The following is a 13,308-nucleotide window of genomic DNA, read 5'->3' as shown; positions in this document are numbered from 1 at the left end:
GAAAACGACCGGACCACTTACTTCTGCTTTAATAGAATGAAACAACAGCTCTGAGTGTGTAAATGAATAACATTTGATTCTAACCTCAAAATGTTTCTTAATGTTTCTTCTTGCTGCTGTAGAGGAGATGATCTTTCCAGATGTTCAGTCACAGCAGCTCCAGATGTGTCTCCAGTGTTTATTATGATGTGAATGAGAATCAGAGTTTTTTTTAATTAATTAAATCGTTATAATTTCCTTCCTGTTTGCAGAAGAACGTGCTGCAGGGCGAACAGAGAGACCATGTGTGGAGCAGAGAGGGTTTCTACGCTGTCGTCCTCTTCTTCACCGTCTTCGTCATCGTCATCACCTGCTTGATGGTAAAATGCAACACACACACACACACACACACACACACACACATGCAGATCAGCATAAGCGCTGACATCATGCAACACGCCGCTAAACCTCCTTCCGCCTCGGCCGCTCTGATTGGCTGAGACAGTCCGACTGCCTTTAGCCAATTTGTGTCTGTGGTCAAAGGTCATCATGACCTGGCCTTGAAACACACACACACACACACACACACACACACACACACACACACACACTAGATCAGGCGTTCCCAACCTTTTTTGGCTCCATTTTGACATGTGCAGTCACGTGATCGCGGCCGTCAATCAAGATGCGCCAGCTCAGATATTTTTACACTGCAAAAACTCAAAATCTTTTCAAGAATATTTTATCTTATTTCTTGTCAAAATGTCTCATTTCTAGTCAAAACTAATCTCTTCCCACTTCAAATAAGACTCATCACCTAAAAATTAACTTGTTTTTAGATCATTTTCACTTGTTTCAAACAAATATCCACTTGAAATAAGTAGAAAAATCTGCCAGTGAAAGCAAGTTTTTTGTGCTTGTAATAAGGAAGAAAAACTTGCTCCACTATCAGATTTTTCTACTTATTTCAAGTGAAAATATGATTGACAGAAGTAAAAAGTGTCTAAAAACAAGCTACTTTTTATGTGATGAGTCTTATTTTAAGTAGAATGAGATTTGTTTTGACCAGAAATAAGACAAATATTCTTGGTAAGATGTTGCAGTGTGTATGCTGCATTTTATTTGAACTCAATTTATATTTGAGAAAGTGAAAGTAGAATACAGTTGTTTAAGATTGTTGTTGAAAAACACTGCACTAGATGTTACTTTGTTGTCAAACACAAAAGATGAAGATGATGCCTCAAAGTAAAATGTGTGAACGTATGTTAAATATTACAGACAAAAACACGTGGAGGTCGTTACTTAAAATTAAATTAAAATAAATGAATAAAGGGAGCGGGAATAGTAAGATAAAATGTTACACATCATCAATCAAAAACTACAAATTTACTACAAATACAAAAACACAGTGTAGAAACCCAGAGAACTGTTTCTCAGTTGTAGTGCGACACTTCGTCCACCTGAGGGAGCTGTTGCACACAGAATAACACCGTGAGGCGTTCACTGGCCTCATGGATCCGTCTGTATCTTCTACGGTTCTCTGTTTTTGTCAGTAGGATTTGATTTTACAGGCTGAACCCAGATCAGTGAAGATTCAGCTCTAACACACAAAGAACAAACACTGAGAAGGAGCAGAAACAAAACAGAACAGAAGAAATATTTTCCATTTTTTGATCCGAAGCAATAAAGAAACTATACTTATTCTTTTCCATTAATGTTTTTTAACCTGCACAGTGATTGGAGAACATGCACACATCATCTCACTGCAATGATCTTGTATTAATGTATCTGACAAATAAACTGAATCTTGAATCTCTTTAATATAAACAACATATACACTGTTATCTTTTAATACTCAAAATCAACTCAAATTTTTATTTATATAGCACATTTAAAAACAAGCTCAGTTGCCCAAAGTCCTGCACAAGGACAAAGGACAAATAAAGCTGAATCTGAATCTAGCTTGAACGATGACTTCTGTCATGGCCGATCGGTGCAAAGCAATAAAGTGTAAACAACATAAAAACCGACAAAAACATTTATCAAGATAAAATTTGATTGGACGTCAAGTGTTTTGATCCAGGGAAAAGTCCCCGATTCAGAGACATTAACCATGTTTCCATTTGCACGTTGTTATTCACATTCAGGAATATCGAATTAAAACTTCCTTATGGAAACAGTAAAATTCTATTAAATATCATGAATAGCGATAAGAAGTTAATACGGTCGATCTCATCAGATTTTCTCTTGATCGATACAAAGTTAATGCGACAAATGCTGATGGAAATAGGATAGCAGGAATTGAATTAAATTAAATACCTTTATTGTCATTTAAACAAGGTACAAACAGAATTCAAATTGCAAACCCATGATCGCAAAACAGCACATGATGACGTCATTACGCATGGCTTTTTATTTGATTTAAAGGTCTCAGATGGAAACGCACTTGAACCGGCGTTATTCACATTGATATTTTTATCGATATTTAGATAATTTGATTGCCAAGCGGATGGAAACATGATTATTGGCTCATTTTGGACGTTCTGGTCTTTGGTTTCTCTTTGGTTCTGGTTCCTTCCCCGGACTCTTTAAGCTGCGACACCGATCGATTAGTTTCTTCTTTTTCTTCTCTTCTCTCCAGGTTTTGTTCCGACTGAAGGAAAAAGTCCAGGTTTCTGACAGACAGCTGAAAGCTCCGCCCCCCGACCTCCACCGGACCCCGACCGCCTCTCCAGACTCCGCCCAGAGGTCAAAGGGCACCAAGGTCAGCGCCCGTCACCAGAGCTGTTTTGTCTTTTAAAGGGATACGCCAACATTTTTTTTTTTTTACTTGTCTTGCCTCACTCCCGAGTCCATGACCAGCAGATAGACACCATCCTTTCCACTGTGCGTGCAGTAACAAGGGAGATAGAACCGTTTCGCCGTAATTAGCTTAGCTCAAACACTGGAAGTGTATAGGTAGTGTTAGCCTGCCTCCACCTAAAGTCATCAGAGAAACTCTTCAGCAACTCTAAACGGAAACCGGCGGGCCGATCTTCGTCTCAGAGCTGACAAAACTCTCCGGTAAGGCATCTTGAGCGGTCAAATGCCGCTAACGGGACGAGATCGGTCAAAACGGAGGGTTCAAGTAAAGACGGTTTATTTTGGTTCAAGCTAGCTACATCGAGGGTAGGTTAGCTTCCTGTTTCAAAGTAAAAGCACAAATTCTATCGTCATGGTTTTCTGTATGTAAAGGGCAACGGGTGTTTTTATTTTGTGAAAGTAACCGGAAGTGCGTTGGTCACAACGGCTAGCTTGAGTAGCGCCGAATTCGTCCCAACAAAATTGTAAACAGCTGGTATTTAGACAAATGAACGACACACTGCTGATCTAAACGGCTACTTTCTCACCTAAACATGTTTGAAATGTGGATAAAGTGAAATATTTACAGAGTTTAGAGCTAAAATGAAATCAGCTTCTGACTGCTGATTTCGGCTCGGGTAGGAGGCAGGCTAACACTACCCATACACTTCCAGTGTTTGAGCTAAGCTAATTACGGGCGATACGGCTCTATCTCCATGGTTACTGCACGCACAGTCGAAAGGATGGTGTCTATCTGCTGGTCATGGACTCGGGAGTGAGGCAAGACGCGAAAAAAAAAAGTTGGCATATCCCTTTAACGTGTAAAACTTGTTGTTGTTGTTGTCGTGACTGACGGCGTCCGTGTGGCCTCCAGGTGGTGACGTCAGGAAGCAGCATGGTCCAGGCTGAGCTCCCTCCAGCTGTAGCCACGCCCACTCCCCAGCAGCAGCCAATCACAGCCTGCCGCCGCCTCGCGCCGCCCGTCGTCCCGTTGCCCAGGTAACTGTTTACACAACAACAACAGGTGACGTCACTTCGCTTCGACGACTCGTGAAGCGACGACTCGACTTTCACACGTTTGTTGTGACACGATTGTTGCGTCTCCTCCTCTCTCAGCTCCCCCATCGTCAACGGCAACCCTAACCACGCCCCCTCCACCTTCGCCAGCGTCGCCCCGGTGACGGCCAGTAACGAGCTCAAGCCCTGCCCCTCCCCCTTCAGGATGAAACCGGCCGCCGGGCTGCAGGAAAGGTGAGTGATGCTTAGTTCACTGTCTGCGATAATAGTGGGACATCAGAGCGTCTGTGGTTAGTTCACTGTCTGCGATTATAGTGGGACATCAGAGCGTCTGTGGTTAGTTCACTGTCTGCGTTAATAGTGGGAAACCGGTAGGGCTGGGTATCGATTCAAATTTCAAGAATCGATTCGATTCCGATTCTTAAGATTCAGAATCGATTTTTTCGATTCGATCCGATTCATTCCGATCCAATTCGATCCGATATCAATTTGGTTTAGTGTCATTAAAACCGTTTTTTGAGCTGTTACCTCAATTTCTAGTTATGCAACATACTAGTATTAAATTAATGAAGTAGCCTATTGGTAGTTAATGATGGCTATAAGACTGGGGAAAATGGCAAGGACCAATCCCAGAATGTTGATAGACATATATATAATTTATATAATTTTACAAACATGCTGTAGGGCAGAATACTGAACAGATCCAGGGCACCTGCAGCAATGGATTGCTATTGGGACAGTAACCTGGTGCATTATTAAAAATATGACATGAAGAATTCACCCAAAAGCTGTTGCTGTTGAATACAAAAGTATTTTAATTTTGTCATGGCCATTTGGCCCACAAACAGCTGTGAACGTGAACAACTAAAGATAGTGAAGTGTAGGGTCGCACACAGTAAACTACTACATGTTGTGCAGACTTCAGTCCGAATAGCAGCATCAGTGTGAAAAGCAGCAGACTGACGAGCAGTCGGCGGCGCAGAGCGGGTCTCTGACTGCAGCAGGGACCTGCCTGCGATAACAGTGGGACAGTGGAGCGTCTGCGCTTAGTTCACTGTCTGTGATAACGGTGGGACAGCAGAGCGTCTACGGTTTCAGTTCCCATCAGGAATCCCCAGATGGAGGCAAAAGAAACAGCAGATTCAAACGTTACGAAACCTGTAGGTTAAGTTTCGTAACGTTTGAACGTCGTTATCGCTGATTCTGTCCAGATGAAGCGGCGGAAGAACAGTGAGTGTTTGTGTTGTGAGAAAGAACAGCGACCTCTGACCTCTGATTGTTGGAGCAGGCAGGTGTCGACCTGCGTACGTGTCGATGAGGAGGCTTTAAATGGAGGTGTGTGTGTGTGTGTGTGTTTAAATATCAGCACTTGAGGATCACATTGAGATAGGTTTCCTCCATAAACAATGTATACTCGGTGTGTGTGTGTCTATCAGCGCTGCCTGTGTGTGTGTGTGATGTTTATATGAAGGGAGGCGTCCGTGTCAGGGAAGTGTACATTAGCGTCCTTCACCTCGTTTTTTTTTTTTTCGTTTCCCACGCTCATTAATCACCTGAACGTTACATCACTGCTCTCCGTGTTTATATTAAAGATAATTAACATATTTATTTATTAAAGGGATAGTTCAACATTTTGGCAAATTGGCCCATTCATTGCCATAATCCCTGTAGTCATAGCAGTAGGTTCGTTACCTTTAATTGTCGGTGCAAGCTATTTTTAGAACGGCGGAGCAGAGCCGTGAGCTGCTCAGAGCTACGCTACGGAGGCTCATTATGGGATTTCTTGGTTTCCCTCATCAAACTCATCAAATACACAATCCAACAACTCCACAACGCTCTGGTGGACAAGTTGTGACCTGCACATTCACCACGCTATGAGATAATAACACAACGTTACCACACAGAGTTGTTTTAGAGGGAAATGCAGAGACTGTTGATGAAAAACTGTCCCTGAAGGCAACGCGCATCAGAGGTTTTGCATGAATTTCCCTCTAAAACAACTCTGTGTGGTAACGTTGTGTTATTATCTCATAGTTCGTTTCTGAGCGTCGCCTCGTTTCCTCCTTAAGTCGTTTTCATAAGTGAAAAGAAAACATCTTTATCTGGGCCTCGGCCTCTTTAGCCGTTATCTGCAGCTCGTGACTCTTCCGCTAACGGGTTAGAGAAGAACGCGGCGGCGGCCATTTTGTTCTGGTTACATCAGACTGGGGCCGGGGCGTTCAAGTGCGAAGCGGAGAACAAACTGTGTCTCTGAAGGTAAGAGAGGAAGATTTCAGAGTGAGAACAGGATGTTTTTCTTGGTGTCTGTGTCTCTTTAGTGTGTGTGTGTGTGTGTGTGTGTGTGCATGTGTGTGTGTGTGTGTGTGTGCGGGTGTGTGTGTGTCCACTACTGGATGGCAGCCAATCAGCAATCAGACGAATAGGAAGAAACAGCGTCCTGCAGAGGAAGCCGGTTGACACGTAGCGAGACGACACTCCACCTACACACACACACCCATCAAAGCTCACCTTGTCTTTGTGTGTGTGTGTGTGTGTGTGTGTGTGTGCGCTCCTCTCAGTCACTGGAGAGAACATGTGTTAACGTGATGAGTTCATGTGACAACTCTGTTTACATTCAGTCTAAATTCAGACGGTTTGTTTTTCTGCTTTTCAACTAAAAACACAAAAACAGAAACAGTGTTTTCTGTTTGGGTTTTTTTCTTTAAATGAAAATAAAAAACATCAAATCAGAAGAAAGAAACGGTTCAAATACAAATTCCTTGTTGAGCTGAACATTGAAGGAGTTTCCTCTGATCTCACGTTCTTGTTTTAGAGTTTTGGTAACACTTTACAATAAGGGTTGTTAGTTAGTACATTATTAAGCATTAATTAACTGTTTATAGATATATTACCAACCATTATTATGTATTACTCAGGATTAGGAAACACATTAATTAATGTAGCCTATTAGTAAGCAGTTAATTAATGTTTACTACTCAAAGTTAGTTAATAAATTAATAAAGTAATAATTAAAGTTGAATAATGTAATTAGTTATCATTGTATGCATTACTCAGCATTAATTAACACATTAGTTTATATATTAATGTTAATAATGTACTAACTAACGTTAATTAAGGGACCCTTATTGTAAAGTGTTACCAGAGTTTTTAACTCTGATCAAAATAGAAAACAACAGTTTTTTTATGTAGTTGAGAAAAAAATTGTGAAAAGTTGAGATTATTTTAACATTTTTATAAATGGTTGTGTGTCGTTTGGCATCAAATCCTGACAACTTGACTTGATAAACGTCAAAGTAAAAAAGAAAAGGAAAGAAAAATGATCCATTTTTACTTTTCCTCTTTATATGTGTGTACTCTTATTATTTCTTTCTCCTCTTTTCTTATTTAGGGACTTGTTTTATTTGATGTCATTGGATTTTTTTTTTATCATTAGTCATTTAGTTTTCTTCATGTAGCCTAAACTGAAGGAAAAATGGAGGTTTGGTTTTCAGATGAACATGATACAGGTGATGAGGGAGGTACCTCTTTCTTTCCTTCGTTCTTTCTTTCTTTCTTTCGTTCGTTCGTTCTTTTGTTCTTTCTTTCTCTCTTTCTTTCGTTCTTTCTTTCCTTCGTTCTTTCTTTCTTTAGCTTGTTCTTTCGTTCTTTCTTTCATTCTTTAGTTTGTTCTTTCTTTCATTTGTTCTTTCTTTCCTTTGTTCTTTTCTTCTTTTGTTTGTCCTTTCTTTCTTTCTTTCTTTCTTTCTTTCTTTCTTTCTTTCTTTCTTTCTTTCTTTCTTTCTTTCTTTTGTTCTTTCTATCTTTCTTTCTTTCTTTCTTTCTTTCTTTCTTTCTTTCTTTCTTTCTTTCTTTCTTTCTTTCTTTCTTTCTTTCTTTCTATGGGAGTTCAGTTTTATGTTCTCTGGTGGAGCAGGAACATGATGTAATGCTGTGATGTGTGAATAATAACGTTCACAATAAGATCAGACTTAAAAAGAAAAGAAGCAGAAACACCTTAGTGACTGAACGGAGGAGAAGATGATGTCATCTGGAGGAGAAGGAGAAGTTTCCTCCTGAGTCACAGTCACCTCCAACTTGATCCTCCTTCTCCTGAGTCAACGGCCTCTGACGTTTTTAACATTCTTGTTCATCTTCTCCTCCTCCCTCTTCCTTTTCTTCTTCTCCTCCTCCTCCTTTTTCTTGATCTTCTCCCCCTCCTTTTTTTGTTCCCCCCCTCCTCATCCTCCTTCTTCTTTGTCTTCTCCTCCAACTCCTTTTTCGTCTCCTCCTCATCCTCCTTCTTCTTTGTCTTCTCCTCCAACTCCTTTTTCGTCTCCTCCTCCTCCTCCTCCTTCTTCTTTGTTTCTTCTTCTTCTCCTCCTCCTCCTCTTCTCTTCCTCCTCCTCCTCCTCTTCTTCTCCTCCTCTTCCTTTGTCTTCATCTTCTCCTCCTCTTCCTCCTTCTCCTCCTCCTCCTCCTTCTCCTCCTCCTTCTTTTTCTTCTTCATCTTCTCCTCCCCCTTCTTTTTTTCTCCTCCTCCTCCTTCTTTGTCTTCTTCTCCTCCTTCTTTTTTTCTTCTCCTCCTCCTCTTTCTTTTTTCTTCTTCATATTCTCCTCCTCTCCTCCTCCTCCTCCTCCTCCTCCTCCTCCTCCAGACGAGGCTCTAACGTCTCTCTGGTCTTGGACATGTCGGCCCTCGGCGCCGTGGAGCCCCTCAGCGTTGCCGTGGTGACGCCCCGGGAGTCGGCGGCGAGGGAGTACCTGCTGTCGGCCCGGCGACCGCTGACGAGGCAACAGCTGAGAGACGTCGTCGTCAACACACACAGGCTGCACGCCGAGTTCACCGTACGCAACACACACACACACACACACACACACACACACACACACACACACACACACACACACACACACACACACTTTGAATTTTAATAGGACGAATCTCCTTGTTGTTTACATTCTACTTCCGGGTAGAAAACCAGCATGAGAACAATAGCGACGGACGAGAGTTTCACTATATCTAATTTTCCATGTCACTATATCACCGTTTAGACTAATCTGATGTTTGTAAAGTTTATAAAACCAATGATTGGACAAACATTACTATTTCTGTGTGCACATTTTTGTAATTAGTCATGGTTATCGGAGATTAGCCGGGCTAACGGTTAGCTACCTGTTTAACTTTAATAACTCAGTGACTCAATAAACGCTCCATGAAAAAATATTTTCTCCAGCGGATATCTGAGTTCCAACATGACTGAGCTAACTGGAGTAGTTTCATGTCGTGTCCCACAACGGGAGGGTTTTAACAGCTGACGTCCTGCTGCTAGCTTAAATACCGCCGTTAGCTTAGCTACCGTTAGCTGTCCCTGTCAGCTGAGCCACTGATGCTTTCTAGACACTGTGATTCCCCCAAACTGAATAAATACAACACATAGCAACACAAAACACACACACAGAAATAGTAATGTTTCTTCAATCATTTCAGATTTGTCTAAACGGTGATAGGACGTGAAAATATGATATATAGCTAAACTCTCGTTTGTTACTATTGATCACATTCACATTACGTGCTGGTTTTCTACCCGGAAGTAGAATGTAAACAACAAGGAGATTCGGTCTATAAAGTTTATTTCTTTTGCTGAAAGTTTTTTTTCTTTCTCTTGTTTCAGGAAATTCCCATGAATTTTATCGACCCCAAGGAGCTGGACGTCCCGAACCACGGCACCAAGAACAGATACAAGACCATACTACCCAGTGAGTCTGTGTGTGTGTGTGTGTGTGTGTGTGTGTGTGTGTGTGTGTGTGTGTGTGTGTAATAGGGAAACCGTCTCAAAGTTGCTAGGAAACAGAAACACCTTCTAAAACAACCCGTGTTTTATTTCCTGTTGAACCAGGAAGCTGTTTTAGTGTGTGGGAGGGGTTCAAGGTCAAAGGCCGACAACCTCAAGGACGACTAATATCACACACACACACACACACACACACACACACACACACACACACACACACACACACACACACACACACACCTACACACACACACACTTGAACAATACATTTTCCTCAGAGAACATTTTGTTCTCACACTGTCGGCCAATGAGTGAGACTGATGAAGACATTATGTAACACACACACACACACACAGACACACAGAGAAAAAGACACAATGATGGTTTCTGGTATGTGCCCTCATGTTTTGGGGCGGGGCAGTAGAGGTGGTAGAGGGGGTGGAGGGGGTGAGTGTCCGTAAGGAAGGAAGGAAGGAAGGAAGGAAGGACCCTCCCTCCCTCCAATCACGGCAGAGGAATGCTCACCTAGAGCTGCTGTCAATCAAACCGCTTCCTGTGTCCCAGTTATACCAGCGTCTTCTCTGAAGGTTTTGTCACTGCTCGTCCTGGTTCTGGTTCTGGGCCCTGGTCCAGACCGAGGCGGGTCTGAGACCGGGTCCACGTCAAGACACAGTGTTAAGGAACTGAGTCCAGACCAGGTCTAAAATAATGTCCAAACAAAGTCAAGACAAGGCCTAAAACAGGGGTTGGCAACCTTTAGCATTAAAAGAGCCGTTTGGGCCCTGTCCCATCATATCAAAACCCACTCGGAGCCACAACCCCCCCCACCCCCCCCCGCGTGAAAGTAATGTGTGATCTGTGCGCACCAATGATGCTACATCTGAACGGCCCACATGCACAGACACGCGTGCTTTAACCAAGAAGGTGATGGGCAGAGAAATTGTAGGGTCAGCAGCAGCAGTCTCTTTCATTAATAAGGGCAGCCCCCAAAAATGTCGATTTCAGCCGTCATTCCTTGATTTCTGTGACGTACAGCAGCTGTCAACCTGAATATGAGACTCGGTTCAAGGTCCGATATAGTATATATTTTCAAAATAATAGCTCATCAAATAATTTCTCTCACCTGGTTAATGGGATTGCTGCCTCTGAACGTCACTGCACGGGTTCTGAGACGTCACTTTGATTTTCACGATGGCAAGCTCTCATCTGTGAGACGCGAGCCATGTGTAGCTACTGTACTTTATGGTGGAATAAAACCTACGTGATGATCGACAAAATATTGAAACATGTTTTATTTTAATGTCACATGAGCATCTTAATCTCCAAAGAAATAACTATTACAATGAACAAGTGAATGTCCATTATTAGCCTATCTTCTCATATCTTTTTTTCCCCAAATGAGCTCGCCCTCTCTAAACCACGAGAGCCACACGGGTTGCCGACCTCTGGTCTGAAAGAAGGTTTTAACAAAGTCAAGACCAGGTCTAAAAGAAGGTTAGACTTCAGTTGGTGATCTCAACCTCTTCCTGTGTCGTCTTTTCATTGCCGGTCAGTTGGTTTCCGTCCAGAGCATCATGAGACTCCGCCCCCCTGCTCACCTGGTACTTCCTGGTCACACGGTGATTATTATTTTTAGTTGATAATCACCGTGTGAGATGCAGCTCCCTGGATATTATTTTCCTACTCTCTCTCGGAGTAAACAGGATGAATGTCGATGTCGTATCTAACTCTCTGTGGCCTTCTCTTTTCTCTGCTCCCTCCCTTGTATCCTGAACCCTCGTCTCCTCGCCGTGTGTCCTAGATCCTCACTCCAGGGTGATCCTGAAGTCCAAGAGCTGCAACGACCCGCTGAGCTCCTACATTAACGCCAATTGCATACGGGTGGGTAATTACACACTGCAAAAACTCAAAATCTTTCCAAGAATATTTGTCATTTTTCTTGTCAAAATGTCTCATTTCTAGTCAAAACTAATCTCTTTCCACTTAAAATAAGACTCATCACCTAAAAATGAACTTGTTTTTAGATCATTTTCATTTGTTTCAAACTAATTTTCACTTGAAATAAGTAGAAAAATCAGCCAGTGAAAGCAAGTTTTTTGTGCTTGTAATAAGAAAGAAAAACTTGCTCCACTATCAGATTTTTCTACTTATTTCAAGTGAAAATCTGCTTGAAAGAAGTAAAAAGTGTCTAAAAACAAGCTGCTTTTTAATGTGACGAGTCTTATTTTAAGTAGAATTAGATTTGTTTTGACTAGAAATGACATTTTGACTAGAAATAAAACAAATATTCTTGGTGAGATATCTGAGTTTTTGCAGTGCAGGTTCACCTACATCATCATGTTGAACTTCGTGCAGCTCGACCCTCCTGTGTCCTGGTTTTCACAGACCTATTTATCTTTCTGCACTTTTCATGCAGTCAACACTGCAAAAATTCAAAATCTTACCAAGAATATTTGTCTTATTTCTAGTCAAAATGTCATTTCTAGTCAAAATAAATCTAATTATACTTAAAATAAGACTAATCACATTTAAAAAGTAGCTTGTTTTTAGACACTTTTTACTTTTTCCATTTTAAATAAGTAGAAAAATCTGACAGTGGAGCAAGTTTTTCTTTCTTATTACAAGCACAAAAACTTGCTTTTATTTCAAGTGAAAATTGGTTTGAAACTAGTGAAAATGATCTAAAAACAAGTTAATTTTTAGGTGATGAGTCTTATTTAAAGTGGAAAGAGATTAGTTTTGACTAGAAATAAGACAAATATAATATTTTTGGAAAGATTTTGAGTTTTTGCAGTGAATAATGACGACAGTTGTTTGTTCGATCTGCTCCAGACCTGAGAACAAACATCCAACACACTGACTTTATCTATCACATCACATATCTGGAATGCCAACAAGGTTTTTTTTTTTCTTCTGGCTTCCTCATCAGCACAAACACAGTGAAAGTCAAACCGCTGCTGCAGAAGTCGCTAATGTCGCTCTCAGACTCCGACACAATAGAGCGTCTTCCTGTCAGGAAGCTCGGGCCGAAACAGTCGAAAACCGCCGGGGAGGGGGGGGCACATGAGAGAAGCTGTGTTTAAATACTTCAACCGACTGTTCACGCACCAATTTTAGCTCGTCCAAGGTCAGACGGAGGATTTATCACGTGGCAGGGATAAAAACTGAAATACCATGATGAAATATGGAGCCGATGATCGAACTATGAGCAAAACTGTCATATATAACTTCCTGTAGGAACTGGTTTAATGCAAATGACTGGACACAGTAAATATGTCCAGAAATATATGAAAATAAAGAATGAAAACAATGGACTGCACTGCAAAAACTCAAAATCTTACCAAGAATATTTGTCTTATTTCTAGTCAAAACAAATCTCATTATACTTCATATAAGACTCATCACATTAAAAAGTAGCTTGTTTTTAGACACTTTTTACTTCTTTCAAGCAGATTTTCACTTGAAATGATCTGATAGTGGAGCAAGTTTTTATTTTCTTATTACAAGCACAAAAAACTTGCTTTCACTGGCAGATTTTTTTTACTTATTTCAAGTGAAAATTTGTTTGAAACAAGTGCAAATGATCTAAAAACAAGTAAATCTTAGGTGACGAGTCTAATTTAAAGTGGAAAGAGTTTAGTTTTGACTAGAAATTAGACATTTTGACAAGAAATAAGACAAATATTCTTGGAAAGATTTT

At 41.1% G+C, this 13,308-nt stretch overlaps 1 protein-coding gene across 1 annotated transcript in view; it reads left to right on the top strand.

The window, feature by feature from the left end:
- Nucleotides 1-13,308, top strand: part of ptprr (protein tyrosine phosphatase receptor type R) — a gene marked incomplete at both ends in the record, with an annotated part of 42,965 nt that overhangs the window by 24,145 nt on the left and 5,512 nt on the right. Inside the window, 7 exons of the mRNA XM_083999301.1 lie at nucleotides 252-359; nucleotides 2,621-2,743; nucleotides 3,695-3,819; nucleotides 3,937-4,071; nucleotides 8,472-8,661; nucleotides 9,489-9,573; nucleotides 11,410-11,489. Coding sequence (XP_083855427.1) covers nucleotides 252-359; nucleotides 2,621-2,743; nucleotides 3,695-3,819; nucleotides 3,937-4,071; nucleotides 8,472-8,661; nucleotides 9,489-9,573; nucleotides 11,410-11,489 — 846 coding nt within the window. The remainder of the gene's footprint in view (nucleotides 1-251; nucleotides 360-2,620; nucleotides 2,744-3,694; nucleotides 3,820-3,936; nucleotides 4,072-8,471; nucleotides 8,662-9,488; nucleotides 9,574-11,409; nucleotides 11,490-13,308) is intronic.

The sequence above is a fragment of the Trachurus trachurus genome (assembly GCF_905171665.1).
Source record: "Trachurus trachurus genome assembly, chromosome: 23".
NCBI lineage: Eukaryota > Metazoa > Chordata > Actinopteri > Carangiformes > Carangidae > Trachurus > Trachurus trachurus.
Note: the sequence above shows the minus strand (reverse complement) of the source record. Positions and strands in the feature narration are given on the sequence as shown.